The sequence below is a fragment of the Trachurus japonicus genome, chromosome 4 (assembly GCF_045865225.1).
Source record: "Trachurus japonicus isolate A0001 chromosome 4, Traja_1.0".
Taxonomy (NCBI): domain Eukaryota; kingdom Metazoa; phylum Chordata; class Actinopteri; order Carangiformes; family Carangidae; genus Trachurus; species Trachurus japonicus.
The window spans coordinates 24,374,383-24,396,607 of NC_140910.1; the positions used below are offsets into that span (position 1 = coordinate 24,374,383).

Genomic DNA, 22,225 nt, shown 5'->3' on the forward strand with positions numbered 1-22,225 from the left:
CAACAGCTCTGCCTCCAAGCAAAGTTTAATTAAATCTCCACTGTTTCATGTTCTCGACCTCTGAGATGTGGTTTGGTGCAGGTCATGTACATGAGCTGCTGCCTTTTGCTGCTTTTCAAGTGTATGATTAGAATGAATCCACTCTTTTTCTTTTCTTTTCGCTCTTGCTCATATAAAATCTCAAAGACTACAGACTTTCACTGACATACAGTACAGTACAATTTGTCGTTGTCACTCTCTGTGGTGGCCTTGTCCTCCTCTCAACACAATGCCATGTCTCAGAATAGTGATAAGCTTGCTTCATTTGGCTCCTGTCTCGTCATGTATCAGAGAATCCTTCTGTTTTCAAGTCAAAGCCTGCTTCCCCGAAGATGTGTGGGCATCCTTCAAAGGGTAAATTAGATATCTAAGTGGATGTTAGATGCTTTGTTTCAACTTGGCTGGTGAAAATTCAAGAATAAAAAGAAAAGAGTCATTAACAAACACAGTTAAGATGAAATATGGCATAATGAAATCCAACTTGCATCCTTTTTGCTACTTTTAATATCCTTTTCCCTGTCTCTCACTTCTTGCCATCTTGTCTCCAGCACTGGCTCATCGCAGCAAAAGGGTTTGAATCTGAAGGTTATTTGGAGAGTTGTGTGTCTGTGCGGAGCATCCAGGTTTTCCTCATGTCTGCGTGGGTTTTGGTTTCCTCCCGTAATCCAAGAATATGTAGTATGTATGTCATCGCTTAGTCAGTGTGCTGGACACCATTCAGCACCCTGCAACCCGAAGCTGATGAGCAGGCGCAGGTGATGGGGCTGGTGGTGGATGATCTGAATTGCCTTGCTGGAGTTGCTCATTTGGGAGTAAATGCGCTGAATGCAACCTGGCTGTAACCATCGCGGATGGACACACCACTGTGCAATCTGATAATGCCAGCAGTGGAGAAATAAGAACTTGGACATCAAATATAAAACACAACATGAACTCCAAGAGGAGAGTAGGATCGTTCTGCCTCTTTGATATTCTTTTGGACAATGTTTAAATCTTTCGAGAACAAATTTCTTATTAACTGATACTAGAAACTAACGTCTAATACCCTTTTTTTTAATTTCACCAGTTATCTCCAGAAATAAAAAAACGAACACACAAAAGGCATTATCACCAACAGGGGTTTTAAAGGCGTCAGTGTGTATTAGACTGGAGTTTTCCTTCAATTTGAAGGTGGAACTGTCCTCAGTGATAATTCTAATTATCTAATATAAGCTGCACGCTGCTTAATAGAAAGTCTCCTTTTCCTCATCAGAGAGAGTAAAATGCCTGGAAACACAAATTTAATTTACTCTATCTTTTCATGAATCACCATTGCAAGTAAAGGAGGGCCCTGCAAACAGCCCACTTTCTATTTCTGCACCCGGTTTATAGCACAATCTAGGAATAGTAAAAAAAAAGTTATCCAGAAAGGTGATTAGTAGGGTGTTTTAGTTTATTGTTTGGATTCAAGCCCAAAACACAGTTCTCCTCCAGAATCCGCTATCCATACGGGGTAAGTTACCATGGTGATGTACTCCACTCAACAGTTAAGTCACCAACTGCAAACCCAGCACCAAATCAAAAGGCGCTAGCCAAATGCTTATCCATTCTAATGTAGAGCAAGAGAGACTCTCATTCTAAAAAACACATTCAAATATACATTCACACAAAGACACTGCAAAGAGCGACACTTCAAACAAGGACCTATACACTTCCACTTACAGGTTATGTGTGTTTTGTTGTTTGTGTGTGCGCATTACTGACAGTAACTGACAGATAACCGTGTTGTAGTGGAGGTGAAAGAGCTTCTCTCAGCTCTCTTTGATTTGACAAAAAACAATGAAAACACACACACACACACACACACACACACACACACACACACACACACACACACACACACACACACACACACACACACATCACACACACACACACACACACACACACACACACACACACACACACACACACACACACAACTACTTTCCATATCTGTGTAAAGCCAAACAAACAGGAGCTGATCTAGACCAAATAATCTGCCTCCAACTTAATGGCCACATCCAATACAACATCTGGCCTTTTTCCAATGTGGACACAGTTGATGGAATAATGTCGTATCACATTTTTTATGAGGACGGGTCAATAAACAGATCTCTTAAGGCCAGAATACTGCTGACCAGTAACATTACTTCCTAAGAAAATTGGCTTCTCTTCTTGTCAAGAATGTTCAGTCATTTCCATTGTGTGAGGAGCAGCTAAATAATGCAGGCAGGGTAATACCATAAAGATAATGGATGGTATTGCATAACGACAATGGCTAAGAGCTAAAGGCTTATGGTTAAAAGACATCCCATGACCTATTGTTAGTAGCAGATAATTTCAACTAAAATACTCGACAAAAATCATAAGATGTGGTCAGTTTATCTCACCTGCACACAACCTGTCCACTGTCGGAGACACTTTAAAGTCTCCCACCTCACAAAAATGTGTTTGGGCTTGCTGTCATTTGGGTGTTTGACCTTTTACCATGAAAAACAATGTCTCTACAGAGTGTGACAGTAGAAGGCTATTTTAGCATTCATCAGCCTGAGGGGGAAGGTTTCTCTGTGTTCATCTTTATCCGAGTTAAAAGCACCATTTTGTGCCATCAGAATTAGTTTTAAAGACCAACCATGGCTGTGATGTGGAAAGCTGAAAACCTGAAACCTGCGCACGCACAGTGAGATTGAACTTTTCAGGAAAGCAGGAGACGTCTTACATCCTGCAGTTAATAGTCATAGATTTGTTTTTAAGTGCGGGATAAAGGCAAAAATCTAATTTTAACTGAAACATTTTGTACCAAAACCACGAGTCACGATTATTATCCAAAACAAAGTATTTTGATGTCTTTAAAAACACATCTGAAAGCACTCTTTAAGTACCATTTAACACAAAGGTAGTTCCACTGGTATAAAATAACAGTACAGTATGTTTTCTGCTGCAACAATGTTGATGCTTTCTGCAACTCAAACAAACACTAATAGTGATAGATGACAATTGTTTTCATGATCAAGTCAGCATTTTAAAAAATCGTTATCTTGTGACCAGAGGAATGAAAAATGAGATGTTGCTCGAAAACATCGGTTCTTTCTCATTTGTATTTGTATTTCCAACATGATTTGAAAAGTGACTGCATTTGTTCTTGAAAGGTCTACACTACAGTCACAAGAGCCTGTGCTGTCTGCTGTTTGACTGCACAGAGAGTCTGGAGCTACCATTGCATATTCACTCCAACAGCAGGCAGCGCAACAGACAAATTCTTAGTCACAGCCATAATGTGCTACCATACGATGATGGTGTTAACAGGTGGAGAATTACCATAGTTTGACTCAGTCCAAGACTTTACAAACCACTCACATATTTGCCGAGATAGAAATTACACTCTCGCAAATCACTTCGTTTGACCATTTCTGGCAGTGAGCGGAACCCGGCACATAACAGTATCACAGTGACATGAATACCCATGACACACGTGGCACAAGATGTTGTGACATTCATGGTTAATAGGAAAACAGAACAGTAAGGGCTCGGGTGCTGGAGGCAGAAATAAACCAGCAATAGCAACGTGTAGCAGGTGGTTTGATGACAGAATGATGTGCATGACTTTAGTGTTCTGCCTGATATAATGTGATGCTTGGTTCTCCATTAGACCAGTGGTCTGAAGCTGAAATGTTTCTATTTTCCATTACCAAACAAATAAATCAATTATCAAAATTGTTGCTCATGTCGCTTTTTTTTTTTTTTTTTCAGCTTATTAGTCAACGGTTTCAGATCTGAAGTCTCCTAAGAAGGCCAACTTGTCAATAAATATTGAAAGCATTTACAGCAAGGTTCACAAATCAATAAGTTTCAAAGGATTTGTAATTGCACTTTAACAATTTAATCAAACTTTAACAATTACCATATAATTACACGAATATGCAATACAATCAAATCTACTTTTACTGTAAAAGTAGGCAGATTACAAACCAGTGGGAGACAAATGTATTTGCACTTTCTCAGCCTGAGCTCTGATGCCTGTTACCATCAGTGTTCAATCAAGTGGCCCTCCACTTCCTCCCCCCCCTCCTTCCCCGCCTCTCATTTGTCTGCAGTTCCCTCCGGTCTGAACAGAGGATGGATGGAGGAGAGGAACAAGGGAGGAAAATGGATGTGTGTGTGTGTGTGTGTGGAGGAGTAGGTCGATAGGCTATTATCATCAGCATACATTAAGCAAACTGTATATGGAAATGACCTGAACCACTCTAAGCACATCCACTCCACTGGATGGATGGATGGATGTATGTATGGATGGATGGATGGATGGACAGACAGTGTGAGTTAGAAGAGGTTGGGGGGAAGTTAAGAAGAAAAACATCAGTGGTTGACTGGAGAGGTGGAGAGAGGGATGGAGGATAAAAAAGACAGGAGGAAAAAAAAAACTTGCTAATCATTATTTTTTTGCGCAAACAACAAATAAGACGGGTGTGAATGTGGGCAAACTGAAACTTGCATTGTATGTACATTAAATTGTGTGTGCAAATGGTGTTAAAGCTATCATCAGCTTTGCATGTGTGAGTAATGGTGCGAGGACTGAGTGAGCCCCTGTACTCAGATTTTTTACTCTGACTGCACTCACATTATATAAAATATTCAATCAAAATTCAGATCTGCAAAAACAATTATGCAAATTTAAAGCAGGCGGTGTGGACTGTATGTGATCCTTGTATATCCCAGCTGTTGTTTGGTTCTGTCTCTTATCTGTTCATGTGCGTATATTCTCAGAAAAAGCACAAGTAAACCCATTATTGTTGCTGTCTGTCTTATGTAGGCAGCTGTTGCACAGTCTGAACATCTACACTTACAGAGTGCTCACATGTTCAGTGTTCATTACAGGTGAGATATGTGGATGTCGACGCATGGCAACTGAAAAAGGTGCAGAGTTCATCACAGGTGCAAGAGAGACAGAGAGAATGCGTATCAATAAAAAGAAAAAGGAAGAAGCACTGGGAATAAAATAGTTGAGTTTTTCTTCATCCAACATAATGTTTGTAATGTTTGGCTGGACGAGTACAACACTGTAAATGTGTCTTAACAATTTAAAAACTTATTGGATGCCCCTGATGTTTCTATCTTTGATTTTTTTAATGCAGCGTATGGCTCTACTTTGTCCTAAAGGTATGATTAAAGAGTAATTAGATGCATGAATCGGGCACTTCATCTGCCATCCTGTAAATGATCCTTGATGTAAATCAAAGAGATTGGCCCAGAAGAAATTATTCTCCTGCAAAGTGTAATTACCCCGCATCAGTCTAATTAACAGAATATGTTGGAATAACAGATTTAACTAACCCAGTGCGCTAAAAAGGCCCAAAGTGCAGCATGATGTCTGAAAAACAGCATGTTCTCCTGTCATGATGGATGGGCCCGTGTCTGCAGTGTGTCTTTGTGTCAGGTCACACTGTGGCCTTCAGTACAGCCCTGAATATCACACCAATGCCTGTGATCACTGTATATTTCACCAACCACATGATGGACAGCCTGATCGCTGTACTGTTAGAGAGGCAGTGAGGCATTTGTGTACACTTTGCTCTGGTAAATCCTATTAGATGCCAAACAATCTGTTTATTTTGGCCTTTAATTTTGACTTTCTCTAAAGTGGTGAAATCAGGCCATCACCATCCACAGTGCTGAGTGCTTGCTGCTTCTGTACAGTATGTCCTACAGCAATCACAGGGCAGTTCATGGGATGCAGTGTTGGGAACTACTTTTAAAAAGTTACTTTTAAAAAGTAATTACTTATAGTTACTAATTACTTCTCCCAAAAAGTAACTGAGTTAGTAACTCCACTACTTCACTATAATAGTAACTAGTTACCAGGGAAAGTAACTATTGCGTTACTTTTTCTTTCTTTTTTTTAAGTTTAAAGCAGATATCAGTGGAATGTTTTTGTTAATATAAGTCCTAAATAGTCCTATTTTCCGTCAGCAATCACTTACATGAAGTATTTCAGCCTAAACACGAGTCTCTCCATCACTCTGCTCTGCTGTAACCCGAGGAGAAAATTTTCCTTGTGGGATACAAGTGTTATCCAATGAGGGGAGAGAACGGCATGAAGGGCTGTGTGTGCAGCCAAGGGATGCGCGTGAATGTGGTGACGTAGCACGAGGACCAATTGATGCCTGACAAGGGCGGGGGCTGCTAACTCATGGTGCGTTCAAGGAAACTCGTACTTTGTGTTTTTCCTTCCTGTGAAGTCATACCAGTTCGATCTGGTACGAGTTCACGGGTCGGAAGTTACGAGTGGCCGTTATAGGGAACTTTCACAGACAACAGGACGGTAAAAACACGAGCTACGGGTTACCTGGAACGCTACCAAGTCGTAGTTGTGACTTGAAGCTGTAACTTACGGTTTCAAAAGCCTGCCTTGAACACAGCATTAGCCGAAACGGCCGTGCCGCTGTTATCTGCTTTAAATATGTCGAAGAATTTGGATTTTTTTTCTCTCATTTTTAAATTGTTGTTAGCTATTGTTGTTAGCTATTGTTTTCATATATTTCACTGATCGCAATTATGGAATGCGAGTGTGTGTTTTATTGAAAGCGAGGCTGGTGTGCCTATGAAAATAGGTTACAGTGGGTTTTTTAAGTGCTGTGGCTACAAGCAAATCTCATATTGTCTCTGTACAAAGACAACAAAGACCTTTTAAAATGTGAAAACAGCCGAGACCTATTCAAGATTTGCGTTTAATAACAGGCGAAACATCGAAATTAATTTATTCATGGCCACATTAAGTGAAATTATTAACTTTACCGATTATCCATCTGATTATCTGTCCTGCTGCGAGCGCACAACTTCTCAGGGTATCCGCGGCTCCTTAAAAAGTCTTAAATTCATGTATCTAAAATTAAGGCCTTAAAAAGTATTACATTTATTAGAAAATTCTAAGATGATCTTAAATATATAATATATAATACACAGCATCATAAAATATGTATGCACTTAAACTTTTATATGAAATAACAGGGTATCCGCAGGGTCTTAAAAAGTCTAAAATGTGAAAATCTAAATTTTCGGTCTTAAAATGTCTTAAATTTGTTGAATTATTGTGTTCAAGTCTTAAATAATTTTAGACAGGTCTTACATTTTCTTATGCCCACCATGGGCGAGCATTTCACTCGCATTTGCCCCTAAAAAAAAAAAACATGTGTGAACCGGGAAAATCACAAAAAGAAAGAGCACAACCTGCGATTGGTCAAAAACTACAAATCCCACAGTTCTCTGGCCTCAACAATAACAGAAGTTAGTGTAAGTAAGGGAGAGTGGAGCTGTCGGTGAAAAGAGGAAACAACGCCACGTCTGGTCCTGTTCTATGTTGTTCGTTCACACCGTAACCGTTTATTCGTTATGTCCGCGGTGTAAAAGGCCGTAATGCAAAGACGCGATTAGGCGGGCGACGCGGTATACGCGACTTTTTTTTTTTGCGACGCAATACACCCGATTTTTTTTTGGCGACGGGACCATCGAGTCTTCGTCTATTTCATCGTGTTTGGTGGGAACACCCACAAGGGGGTTCCCACAAGGGGGTTCCCACCAAACATGAGGAACGCTTTTTTTCCGCTCGAGTTCTGACGCGCGACCAAACGCGAGATACGCGATTTGACGCTTGTTTTGACTCGTGACCATTTTGTGTAAATTCGCTTCTTCACGAGCTCGCCCATTTTCACAACAACAACAACAACAACAACAACATTTCTGCTCTCATCAACCATGGTTGAGATCACGCTGCGCTGTAGCTGCTCTGGAAGAGTTCCGGGCTGATCAGCTACAGAGACTTTAGAGTCTAAAGGAGCGGTGCGTCGCTGTGTCGGACTGTTTGGATTTAATGAAGAAGCTGCACAGAGTCAGGTGAGCAGAAGCTGCACAGCGTCCTGCTGTGCTACCGGAGCTTGATACATGGAGAAAGAAAAAAAAAAAAACGCCAGGCGCACGTCGCGGTGGAGAGAACAGCTGAGTTTTTCGCTCCTACAGCTGAACATCTGATCTGTGGTGAAGACGTACAGAGACCTGCCACAGTGTCACGGTGCATTAATATAAACTCTGTCCTCAGACTGTCCTGACCTGTCCCTGAACACCACACAGAGACAACATGGAGCTGTGTGACAGGTTGAGTTTTATTTATCATGATAATTAATACATACTTAGTAACAAGCCTGTAAGTTCAACACATCAGTAGCCTATGCTACTGTGATTTAACTAGCCTAGTTAAATAAAAAGATGTAGTTTAATACCATAATATATAGGGGTGACCAAAGGCCAATGTATTTACTTCATGTGTCAAATATTGTCTGCAGGCGGAGATGCTCAGAGAGAAAGTGTGTGTGTGTTCTTGGCTTTTACCTCAAGGAGATTAAAGTAGTGTCTGTTTCCACTTTGAAAACGCCAACTTTCCCTCCGAGTTCGGCAGCTTCCCTCTGCTAGTTTGTGTGTGTGAGGCTAAACTGCGTGCGTGTGTGGTTTGTGTACAAACTGAACACTGACTCTGATTGGCCTAGCATGAAACCTTACTCTGCCTCAACCAATCATCATCACTTATGCGGTTGTCTCGCCCCTCCCTCTTCCTCCCTCCTCACCTCACCAAAGGAGAGGAGAAAAAAAAAAAACAGTTTAGCAGCTTCTGTGGCTGAGATGAGCCAAGTCGGAGGACAATGGCTTCACTGAGTAGTTTGTAACACGCCTCATTTAATTGTCGGTAACGGCGTGGTAACGGTGGAAATAGTAATTAGTTAGATTACTCGTTACTGAAAAAAATAACGCCGTTAGTAACGCCGTTCACTGATGGGACGGATGTGCTTTGTTACATAATGTTGGGAGTGTACTGTATGCCGATATCATTATACGTGGTGCGCTGAAAGTTAACCTAAAGTGCTGCAGGATATTATGTTACGTCAAACTGAAAGCTGAGACATTTTACTGCTTGTTTTGACAAAATAATAAAACATCACCTCCATATGAGTCGAGCTATAGTGCACTGGCATTTAAATAACATAAATCTCAGCATAATTAACACAGGTTGACAAGCCCCTTTCTTTCTTATACAGTTTGACAGCTTACGTACAATAGAAGGTCAATTCACAGTTATAAAATCTTTTATGCAAAGTCTCATAGGGTTGTGGTACTTAAATAATGTGAGACGAGTTTTTCTTACCCTGCAGTCTGTGATTATAATAAACCAAGAGAATCAAACCAAAGATGATTTTAGATTTAGGCACTCACAACACACAATGAACTGTGTTGTCATTCTCTGATGTTACAGCTGGTCACCGCAAGGACTATTTGTGTGTGTGAGTGTGAGTGTTTGTGTTTGTGTGTGAGTGGCACAGGGAAACCAAAGATGCTAAGCTAGCTATCAGTGTGCCTGACAGCTCTTGACCTCAAGTTGTGGTGCCAAGCCAAGAAATGCTGACCGAGTCACTGGCAGGGCTAAGGCTCGGAGGAACCCCCCCTGTCAGTTAGTGCTCCTTTATTGTGCATGTGTGCTGTGTGTGTGTGCGTCCGTGAGTGCATGTGTGATACAGACAGTTTCAATGGTCGCGTCAGTTGTCTGAACCGAGAGATGAGGTCACGACAGCCCTGTCACAGCTGTCTGTGACATGACCTATCACGGTGACAAGCTTAACGGTAAAGATCTTTATGAAGAAGGTTGGATGAGTACAAAGGGTGTGTGCATGGACATTAAAGAAGGGAGACTAGGTGGGTGAAAGTGTGAGAGGATTCATTTGGAAAAAATATTTTAAAGTGGAAAATTTTAGATAAAATTATCAAGAAATCTTTTGTTTTATTTTGTCCAAGATGAAACAATTCTGTGAAATCCTATTGAAATTTGCCTAACAACAAAATGCTGAGGTTTTTCCATCAGCTTTATTCGCAAAAAAAAACAAAAACGCCATTAAACATGACAACTGTCTAAGAATTATTCCTCCTTTGAATAAAACTTTGACGCACTCTGGGTTTCACCAAAGGGGGTAATAATTATGTCAAGCATCTAAAGATTGTACTCGGGAAAAGACTTTAATTAGCTGTGCAACAATGAGCTCCGATGATTGTGAGGAACATGTTTTCCAGAGTAAAACACATTACATATTCAAAATGTGTTGTTTTCTGTCGCTTCTGAATAAAACAATGCAACTGTCTACATTATTCGACGGCGAAACAGAACTCATTTTTGGGGTATTTATCCATGTTTATAACCATTTATCACTCCCATGTAGTAATCTGTTTTGCATATATATGCATGTATGCATTTATGTATGTATATGTACTGCATGTGTGTGTGTGTGTGTGTGTGTGTGTATATTGTCTACATGACATCACTGTAATCTGCTGCTTGAAGAAAAAGGTTGTTGCTAAAAAAGACAAACAAGGATGTTATGAGAAATGATAAGTGTTGTGTTGTCTACTGTGCATGTGCTGTTTGTCACCGTGCTAACATGTGACTTAAACAACCTTTACTGAACTAGATAAGAGTTACCGTCTCTGCTGTGTCCGTCAGTTTTTAACTCCTCAGCCATCATCACTACATTTACAGTTGCAAAGATGCCAACAATACTCTTCCTGTGATTGACATTCAACACATCTCCACCATTTTACTACAGCGCTCCTTCTCTTCCCATCTCTCCTTGACCCTCTATTAGGCCTGACGCTGTCAGCCCTCTCCTTCCTTCCTTCCTCCATCCCCTCTCTAATAGGTCTGGCATTCTCAGCTCCATCCTCCCTCCTCCCGTCTTCCCATCCCTCCTTACTGTCTCCACCCTGCTGTCCTTCTCTCTAATATGGTTGACATTCTTTACCCTCTCCTCCCTCCATTTCTCCTGGCTGACTCAAGTTAAAGTGCTGCCTGGAGGGCCCTTTCGTGGGCAGCAGAATTATAGCGCTCAGGGCCAAGGCCACAGGTTAAGTGCACTCTGAACAGAGGAAAAGTGACAAGAGGGGTGAGTTTTACCTGTGTGCACGAGGGAGGAAGAAGGTTTATGTAAGACAAACTGACTGGGCCTGAAGACATTAAGTAATGATCTAACTAGTTATTATGCAGCAATCAAAGTAGACCAATGTCTTTTATGATATTAGAACCATTTAAGTGTCTACAAGCAATTTATTTCTAAGGAAGGACATTATATACAGTAGCCGACACTGACCTCTGGTCTGCTCTTGGAATTTGGAAGGACAAGGAAGATGTACAGTACAAAAACGTTTGCATGTCACTGATCCAAAGATGTTGCAGTTTCATGCTCAGCATCTTAAACACCTAAGCTGCCAGATGCCAAAATGTATTCACCATAACAGCAAAAAGTGTTAAACCAGACAGACTGCGAGCATATCCCCTGTAGTATCACAGTCGACTAGCTGACAGAATTTTACAGAAAACAAAATGGCATCAGCCTCCTGAATGACAAAACAGCTAAATGCAATATAATAGTTTATTTTGTTTAAGTTTCACGATTCTTCAGCTACTCTGTGATTTTAATTTGTCTGGTCCATGCTTCATTGTTATATTTCTCAAAACAGCTGAAACTTTGAATTGATTAGAATATCTTCACATTTTGTTGTTAAATAAGTTGATGGTTCAGTTAAATAGTTAGGTGCACTGGATGGGGCATTTTACAGTTTAAAAAAATGAACCTGTCAGTGCTCTCTGGTGGACACATTATGTAATGGAGAGACTTTCTGAGTGACATCTGCCCTCAATCTCTAAGTTAAGGAAATATCGTCCAATTTACAGGTGTTGCAATGTTGTTGTCTCTATTTGCCCAATACGTTGGTGTCTGGCCAAATATGCAGAACTGACACTGATAGCAGTTATTTTGATCGGTGCCAGCAAATATTATCATGGTAATGTCCTAAGCTAACTTGGTAAACACAACAAACATTATGCCTGCATTGTACACTGTCTGTTAACACGATGTTAGCTTCGTCATTGTGAGCCTAGTCACTGCACCTACTTGTGCACTTATGCTGCACGGTCCTACACAAGCAAGTTAGTTAAATAACACTGTGACTCCATAACTAATCATTTGCATTTTTTCATGTTCCCATCTATGGTAATCATGCATCATTATAAATGGTGAAGGGTTTCATAAGCTTCTTGTTTGATGTATTTCAGGACATACATGGTGAGGTGCAGTAATACACGCTTTCACAAGAACATACTGTACTGTACAAAAAGAAAAAAAGAAATGCTGAACCATAGGTCAAAGCCTGCTGGCTCTGCAACAGTGAAGCAACATGAGCTAAACACCCACAAAGCATCATGGGACCAGGATGATGTGGGTGTATTGATTTCTATGTGGGAGTGGGGCAGAGGGGTGGAGCTAAAACTGGAAATGCAATAGATGACAGATTCCCATTGAGTGATGTCTAAATGGGCATGTGGGGGTGGAGTGGATGTAATAGAGCAGGATGGTATATCGCACAGCTGAGTAACAAAACAGAAAGAGAGCGGGAGGGGGGAGGAAGGGAGGGAGCTGAAGGGTGGGGCCCGTGTCACAGCAGCCACACCTCACCATGGAAACAGTTGCTTAGTGATACTGTCAGGTCTGCCAATAGGGACACTGACCCCTGAATTTTATATATCGGCACCTCTCACCTGGTGGTGGTCGATTGACAGAGTGAGGGTGGAGGGGACGAAACCCACATCCATCAGTGGAGTCTATCTGACATTATCAGTAAAATATTTCCTACACAGCTTTTATCACTAAAAAAATAAATATGCAACTTGTAAGCGATATGAAAACTGAAGGCCTTATCTGTCCTCTCACTCTAATACATACGCACATATGTACTGTAGAAACTCACCTGGCAGAAGACGGGTTTGTAGGTTTCAGAGAAGAGCTGCGTCAGCTCCTCAGAGTCACAGAGGTCCAGCGGCAGTCGGTCCACACACAGACACTTGGAGTGCAGGTTCTCCTCCTGGCTCAGCTGGTTCACGTCCATCCACTGCACCATCAATGAGCGATCCCCCTGCACAGAGTTTGTGTGACATGTATTCAGGTTTTAAAGACTCTTAATTCTACATTAATCATAAGTGCAAGATACAATGTCCATTATATATTTATAAACTGATTTCTTATGTATTGATTTTAAAGTCTGTGCATCACTGAGTGTACTTTTATCTACAGCTTTTCTTTCACTGCTAATCACAAATGAGGTCAGACATATAGTTGTATAATCTACAGTAAATTGATTTTGATGCAGTGATGAGTGGAGACAGTGTTTCTTCAAACAATAGTTTGAACTGCAATTTTATATCTTATTCTCTGTCAATACAATGAGAACAGATACAGGTTCTGTAAATCAAGTTTTTTTTCAACTATTCATTCCACTGGGAAGGAATCGAACCACTGACCAGTGCAGTAAAAGGTAAAATCCCCAGACCTTCCCCTGGATATATAAATCCAGCCTTAAGTCATCGCTTGTGCAGCCCACTGATTTAGAAGTCTTTCTAAGTAATTCATTAAATGGAGATCACCTGCATGTGGCGAGGGGTTTCCATTGATTAAAGTATAAATACAACTTGAAGGTGGGAAGAACATCTTTTATGGGGACTGCATGGAGAGTAAATTATTGGGATGGCCTCATTTGTATTGATTAAGAAGTGTTCACACAATCAGAGGTTGCAATATATTTCTGGTCTTACATATAAATATAGAAGAACAGCATTTAATAATCGGATATGACTGGATCATTTTAGCAACTGCTCAAACGTACCAGAGGTCGGCCCAGCAGCTCAGAGCGGGCCCTTGACGCAGAATCCTTCTTCATGTATTCAACAAACCCATATCCTTTGGAGTGGCCCGTCAGCTCGCTGTACACCAGGAAGGAGCGCTCGATGTTCCCGTAGGAGCGAACCAGCTCCTCGAACTGCTGGGCGGTGAAGGTGTGGGGCAGGTTGGTGAGGCAGAGCAGGGAGTCGGTGGGCTGCAGCGTGACGTTGATCAGGCGTCCCCGGACAGTGCTGTGATGGAGGGAGCGGATGGCATCCTGAGCCTGGTCCCCGTTCAGCAAAGTCACAAAGGCTGGAGGAGGGGACATTATGGAGACAGCGACGAGGGGAAAAGACAGACGAGGACGAGAGGAAGACACAAAGAAAGAGATGCACGGACATAAATGGACAGAGACGAGTGAACGACTCACACAAACATACATTTAAAGCAGACATTCAAAAAACAGGCAGAGAGCAGTTGATGGAAAATGCAGGATGGAGACACACACAGTCACAGAACATGCACCAATCAACTCACATGAAAAGCAAAATAAATGACAAGCCGAATGTGGTAAAGTGACAGAAATAAAAAAGAGATAAAAGGGAAAGTTTGGGCACAGACAACCAAAACCACAGACAGTCATAAAAGACAGACAGACAGACAGACAGACAGATACACAGAGAGAAAGACAACACATTAGCTAGAAAGCCAGTAGGGAGGCACTATGTAGGGGGAATCCACTGTGACAAACACACATACACACCTTATGCTATTTAAAAACAACAACCTGACTGAAGTATGTCAAGGACCCACTGATATAGCACAGGCAGGATTTCTAACTAACTAAATATCACTAGAAATTATTATTATAAAGTAGCTCTTCTAATCACCATGTCAGTTTTATGTGTCTGTTAGAAGATGATCTTATCTTTCTCAAACTGGAAACCAAAGCTGCTTTTGAAATGTATACACTGAAAGTTAGAAACGTATACATAAAGTGATAAAGCCTTGAACATAAAAAAGAAAAAGCCATGGACAGATTCATGGGCTGTTAAATGGGCTGGTTATAAACACACCCATTAAACATTCAGTGCTGGTGGAAAGAAGTAAGTGAACCCTTGGATTTAATAACTGGTCGAACCTCCTTTGGCTTTTGTCCAACTATGGACTGATGAATATCTTAACTCTTTGAGATCACTTTCAGCTTTGTGCAAAAACCAAACAAGCCTTCTGAGATATCTGAGAATTTGAGAACAGCAAATCAAAAATGTATTTTTATATGAATCAAAGAACCCACACCCCCAACTCCAGCATTGTGTTTGTTCATTAATGTCACTTGGATGAGAATCTCACCATATTTTAAAATAAATTTATAAATAAATGCAGCTACTCGAAAGGGTTCACTTGCGTTTTCATGCCTCATTATTTTGGAAAGTGTTTCCGCTGACCCAGCTGAACTACACTGCACTCTCAGGTTTGACTCATAAAATCATTAGGCATTGTTTACAAAAGCTGTGCATTCAGTTAACAACTGAACAACAACAACAAAAAAAAACTACAGCCCTTTCTGACACCTTAAGTGTCAAAAGACAAACAGTCTAAATATGATATAGTACAGTGCTACTCCGGCTGTTGGCAAAAGGGAAAAGCAAACATACAAATAAATTGCTTTTTGATATAAAAAAAAACAACTTTGTGTGGAAAGAAACTTGTGCTAAGACTCAATTGCTTTACTTCGTACTAGATGGGAAATAGTTTGTTCCACCCAGACTGGAAACCTTTCATGCTCAGGTTATAGTTGGTCAAACTGTGTAAAATCAAAGTGAAATGGTAAAAAATAGTTTGTGTGATTTTGAAGAGAGCCTCTAAGGCGCATCTTCAAAAACTGAAGAAGCTCTGCATCATGGACATTTGACCTGAAGGAAAACATTCCCGTGCCTCAGGACAATGCTGCTTTGTTCAGGTAAAGTCACCCCTGTGGTCATCCAGCTGTATGAACACAACCCAGTATCTTTTTTTAAAAGCTCCGACCCAAACGGCGCTGATACTGACCCAAAAGTAAAACGTGACCCCACTGCAGATATATAGGCATCAGTCCAACAAAGAAATGTTCAGAAACAGTGTCTTCATTCAATTGACCGTTTTACCAAAGAGAAGTAACAAGTTCAAAATGAAAAATTTGAAGGAATCCAACCAGAAACATTTATTTTAGGTACAGTATTGGTTTTTGCCCGTTTCAGAAAACCTGAAACAGTGTTTTAGAGTCTGAAAAGGCTGAAGAAAACTACAAAACCTAAGCTGCAAAGTAGAGTTTGGTTATGGTGTTATCACTTCACTGGACCCACTACCTGCTCTGTTGTCAGTGGAGCTGCTGATACAGTCAAAATCAATTATACTCCAACTGTGTTTAAATAGCATAATATCAATATATTTCTAACTGTGTTGATGTGATAACATCCAATAAGTAACTGTGTAAAAGAAAATCACGGACATCATCAGTTAGGAGAAGGCAATATACGAATATCCCATACACACTGGTGTCCTGCTTTGTGTGTCCTCATTATGACGCTACATGTTGAACTGAAAGTGAAAGCCTGACAACTGGTTCTGTAGCCTGGAGGATGCGTTGAGTATCACTTGTAGCTCTTGTTTTCCATTACTGACAGAGACAAGATGAAGAAGCCAAATCTTGCAATTAGTGTTAAAACGAAGCAACATGCAGGTAGCCAAAGCCAAAGAAGACTTATCCTCAAATACTGGGAGAATCCCCTCTGAAGAATTCAGTCTGTATTCAAATGACTGCTATAGATTATCAATGAGTCAAGACAACAATTAAAGACCTGGATCACGTGACATTGAGTTCAGGGAGACAAGGGTTTCTATGTCCTACATTTCTCAGCAAAATATAAAGGAATATTGAAAAACTATAATTGAACCACTTCACCACTTTCAAAAGGGACATGATGTGGTTATAAAAAAATTGTTCAGAACAAAAGAATATTAGGGAAAGCTATGGCAAAAATTGTAAATCGCTGGTAATTTCTGTGTTGGGATTGAACTCTAATGGTTCCAGATCCCCCCTGGGTATTTGGCACCATTATTCACCATCATCAGTGTGAAAAATCAAACAGGTATGCAAATGGGTTTGCTTCTATACCCAAAGTGGGCGAAACTGAGTATTTATTTTATTTTTTTTTGCTATTCCAAGCTGAGCAGCAAACAATAGGTCATTTCCAGCCTACACACCTCAATCATTAATATATGTGTGTGTGCTTTGTTGATGCACTGCGGTCATGTGTGGAGGTCGACCCCCAGAAACACTAAGACGGGAAAGAGAAAGAAAAAAACAACATAATAGCATGAGAGGTGATTCATATCTTGTAGACACTGCTCCAGGCCTTAAATCAACATAAATACCTTGAGAAGACTTCAGAGAAGAAGGAGGAACATTAACGTTGATGCTCAGCAGCACACAACAGTCTGGCTCTGTAGGTAATCCAAAGCTGAAAGCTAAAGTTTAGGTACCAGGCCCACAAATCAGCCAGTGAGTGTTAAATTATTCAAACGAAAACACTGACAGCTGGTGTCTCTGCCACTCATAGATATATATACGTAGATGCCGCCTCTGACGCTGCTGCCCATTGGAACGGATTGTCGCCGCCGCCGCCATCTTGAGGAGGAGGTGTCTAACTTTTACTTACTGTATCTACAGAGGCAGACTGAATTTTCAACCGATTTTCAAGCCGTTTGTTTTAATATAATCACTACAATTCAGCTATATAGCTCACGTTAGCAGTTAGGGTTAATGTAAGTGCCATGAAACTGATTTAATATGGCCTAGCACAAATTATATAGGTAGCCTACAGTGGTTTACACTCACTCGCCGGCCTCATCACCATGGCAACCACAAACTCACAGCCGGGGGAAACAGCTGATAAGCCTAGCCTACACATACAGGCAACAAAATAACAAACTATTAATATATTAACTACCGGTATATGCACTAAATGTAACACATATCCCACCCTATGATACGTTACGTTAGTTTCATTTATGTCAGATAACTTACCTACATCAAATTCAACAAGTTCATAATAGTTATATAATATAAAACAACCTATTACTTGAGAAAAGTTATTCCATGTCTCTTCGTTTTGGCGTTTCTTTCATGGGATGATCTGTACGCGGCACTAAAGTTTGGCATTTTGCCAGATTCACAGCTGTCAAACCCTCTGACTGTTGATTGCTTGTCAGGAGGAACTACTCCTCAAGATGGCGGCCGTGAGACATTCCAAACAAGCCCGAATGCGGCATCTACGTATATATATCTATGTCTGCCACTCATCAGAGGGAGCAAAACATCACAACTATTTCTCATTTTTGGAGTGGAAAAAATGAGTTTTAATCAAACCAAACCAATACGACTACTGAGTAAAAGCTGGTTAGACAGACATTATGTGGCATCACCTGGAAATCTCTCTAACAAATATGTGAATCTGATATCTGAATAATTAAAAGGCACTTCTGAAATGTTTTTGAGTACTCTACTTCTTTGACTGACGGCATGGCAAAAATAATTTCTGAACTTGAAATAGAAACCTTTCACTCCTGCATAATGATCCACTTTTCCACCATTATCGTCAATGTTCAATGTGATCCAAACAATCGTACATTCATCGCCTCCTCAGAGCCATGAGGAAGCAATACAGTGACACTCGAGTATTGTATTTAGCTCTGTTGAAGAGAGATAAGTGTTTGGAACAAATTGAACATCTAAGCCAACAGTGGAGAAGTGGACTGTGCTGCAGAAGTGATTTTTAGATGTCTCCATTGATGCTCTGGGCTGTGACTCAAGGTTATTACTGAAATCCATTGTAAGAGTCTTGAATCCATATCAACTGGAGCAGCTGTTTTCCACAGGAGCGTGCTACTACAGTCTGATAGCCACCCTTCAAGCTAAGAGGAGGGAAAGATTTAATTCTCAAAAGAGAGATTTTGGTCTTTTGTAGTTGTGGAGAGATGTTTAACTGTACACTGTCCTATGTGCGACCCATGCTGTACTTTAATATTAATACAAAATTGGGAAAACATGTGTTAAAGTGTGATAAAGATGGAAACTACTGAAATCCCATTACGCTTGTAAGTTTTTCCTGATAACAGTCATAACAGGATACTCAGGTTACAAAAGGATACTGTACAACATTTAGGAAGCTGGACACCAATTTTACTTATTTATTCAAGTTACTGTCTAACAAAAATGCCTGCTAGTTCATTTTCAACTTATGAATAAGTAAATAAATCAGCATTCCAGGCAGTTTTGGGAAAACGTGGACATCTTCTCAATGCTGGCACCATACCAACATTACGTTTCTACTCAGGTGCAAGCTGCCAAATCTAAATGTTTTCAACAAAAAACGATGCAGAGCAGAAAAGGAAATCTGGAGGTAGCTTAAAAACACCTGTAATGCAGGATGCCCCCACTGCCCCGCTCACTAACACCGCCTCTTTTATCTTACATCAAAGCTACAGACGGCATTTACATACCAGCCGTGCCAATCCCTTGAAATGAAAAGGCAGACACAATGTCTGCATTCTTTGGTTCAAAACTACAACACAAAGACTTTTTTAAAGCCCCGGTATAAAACTGCTCCTATGTGCAAACATCTACGACGGAGTGTGCAGAATGTGCAGATCAGGTAGGTGGCTGGAAAATATGAGTGGAGAAATGTTGAAATGAGTAACAACTGGGACGTGTGCTCCACGGGCATCTCTGAGTTTGCACAGAGAACATCACTGTAGGCAGATCTAACACGAGGTCAGGGTCAGGCTTGCACACAGAGAATCTATCCCCACCTCCCTATGTGTTCATCTATCGGCCTGTCTGTATTTGTCTTGCTCCCCCCCAGCGCTTCTGTATCTCTATTGAACTCTGTGTATTGTCTGTTTGTGCCTCCTCCTCCCACCTTATGACACACTGACTACTGTATTTATCCACATGTATTGGGTATATGCCTAGGTGTGTGTGTGTGTGTTGGATTCTCACTGCTTCTCCTTATAGTTTCTCCATTTCCATGTGCCTCTGTCTGTCTTCAGATGCCGCCTCCACCCAAATCAATTACCTCAAACCCCATCTAATACCCATACTCACACACACTCACACACTCTGTAATGGATCTCTTACACTAAGCTGAGAGCCTAATCTGGTTTTGACCCGCTAAGTACGCTACCTAACATTAGGCATTACGAGTAGATGGAGAGAATATGGTTTGGGTTTTATGCTAAAGCTCACCCTCTCCCTTTCTATTGCCTCTAATGACACAGTGCCGGCTGACAAGCGGGGGCTGACATCAAATCCTGCTCAATACTTTCTCCAGCAGTGAAAGAGAGAACTCTGAGACTCTTAAATAGCTTACAAAATAATCTTATAAATCACAGCCTGGCAATCACTGAGTGGGCTACCAAGTGAACTTCGTCAAAAAAGAAAAAAACATGAAAAAAAAATTACACAAAAGTGCCACCGTCTTAATTACGGGTCTCTGCGTCTGAACATGTCGATTATTCCCCGTGTTCCTATGAGGAGTGTGTAGGGGCACAGGAAAAGAAAAGAAATCTTCCGCTGAAATCACCTCCAAGGCTGCAATTCAGACTGCCACGTTCCCTGTTGAAGGAGCTAATTAAAATCAGGGGAGTTACCATCGACGCAGCGGACCCCTGAAACTCAAGGGGCCGGTCGTCGTGCTGCAAACGCAGTGGCCCTGCTGTTTCATCTCAGCCCCAAGGCCAAGATGAAAGTCTCAGGTAGCGGGAGGAGTCCCATGGAAATAAACAACTCAGCGGGGGCCAGCAGGGAAAACGTTTCACTGTCATTTCATGACGGCTAATCTGATTCAGATTTTCAAAGTTCCCGTTAACTCTTATAATACTGGAGATAATTTTCATAAATTTGCAAATATAGCCTGATTGAATAGCATTTTCCCTCTATTTACATTTAAATTATCAATAAGCAGTTCTGCTATTCTGACCCATTTTCAGCAACATCAACAGCATGGCTCCAGAGGTGGTAGAGCTGTTAACTGCAAGGAAATTAAGTGAACACATCTGGCTTCTAGACCATTAATCCTGATGTCAAGGTTCCCTCACTCCTCTAGTGCCACCATGACGGTGAAGTGGCTTTTTGTAAATTTCCTCTGCATCTGGACGTGGCCTCTTGCCCTCTGAGCAATGCTATCTTCAAGGCCAGAGTTTCCATTAGCATCAGCCTCTGATGTAACTCTAACCCTTATATACACACACACACACACACACCATCACCTGGACAAGATGCTCTATGCTTTTCAGTAAAAATACACATTTCAGAATATCTTCAATGAAAAATTTCAACAAGAGGCAGCATGAAAAGTCATCTACCACTTCTTCCATGGTGCCTTTATCCTCTACAGGCCATCATGTAAGAAATTATAATTTTATCCGTCTCACTGATCCTCATCTGTGCTGAAGGTGAAAAGTTGCTTGAGTAATGATGTCTCAGATTCCAATTTGCTTAACAGATAAAAGGTGGATAAGAAAAAAAAACACTTGAAACTGAAAATGGTGTTTTGCAATTACATCATCATTGCAATTCCAAGCCGATCTAAGGTTATATTATTTGTGCGTGAGCCAGCTCTGACAGGCCAGAGGGATGAGCTCTCTCTGGATCTGCTGCTCTTCCATCGTTTATCAATCTTTCTCCCACACACACTGAATCATCCTAACAAAGAAGCACTAAAACATATTCTGAAAACTGTAAACTGCAGAGTGTAGGTACCGTCTAAAGTCATTTTTTTAGGGGATGACAGCTTTGACAGACTAGATTTTAAATATTTGCTTTGTGTGAAAGGCAACCAATACCAAGCAACTGCACTAAATAAAAATCTTTTTTTTTTTTTTAAACTACTACCTGTGGTAAAATACCAACAACAACTAAACTAAAGCAGCTGTCACAAAGCCTTTTCTAGTGGCTGTTAGTTCTGTCGCACTAATAAACCTCATCCTCTTTTGCATGTGTAGCTTTATTCCTGCCTGCCGCTCTCTGCTACCGGATCTACATGAGTAAACACTTCAGACGAGCTTCATCCTCCTCCCTCATCCTCTACTCTCTCTCCAGAGCTGCTCTCATCCTCAGAGCCCTTTGTCTTCTAACACGTCGGCCCTCCCACACTCTCCTCTCCATCACCACCACCTCCTCTTGATTCTGTTTCTCGTCTGTCGCCGTTTCCATCCATCAGCCCCCTCGGCCCCCCGCCCCCCCACAGTCCTCCAGCCTGTGGCCACTTCCATGGCAGTTCTCCAGGGGACTTCAAGTGGAGGGGGGGGCTTCAATAGATTTTAATTATTGTGCAAAATGTATTATTTTCAAAAGGAGGTATGGCTTAGAGTGCAATGACATT

The 22,225-nt window shown here is 41.0% G+C and overlaps 1 protein-coding gene across 1 annotated transcript in view; it reads right to left on the reverse strand.

Moving 5' to 3' along the window:
* The window catches only part of raver2 (ribonucleoprotein, PTB-binding 2), a 100,538-nt gene that overhangs the window by 31,426 nt on the left and 46,887 nt on the right, over window positions 1-22,225 (reverse strand). Inside the window, exons 3-4 of the mRNA XM_085774882.1 lie at window positions 13,804-14,111; window positions 12,892-13,056 (exon numbers count right to left, since the gene is read on the reverse strand). Of these exons, the coding sequence (XP_085631008.1) occupies window positions 12,892-13,056; window positions 13,804-14,111 (473 nt within the window). The remainder of the gene's footprint in view (window positions 1-12,891; window positions 13,057-13,803; window positions 14,112-22,225) is intronic.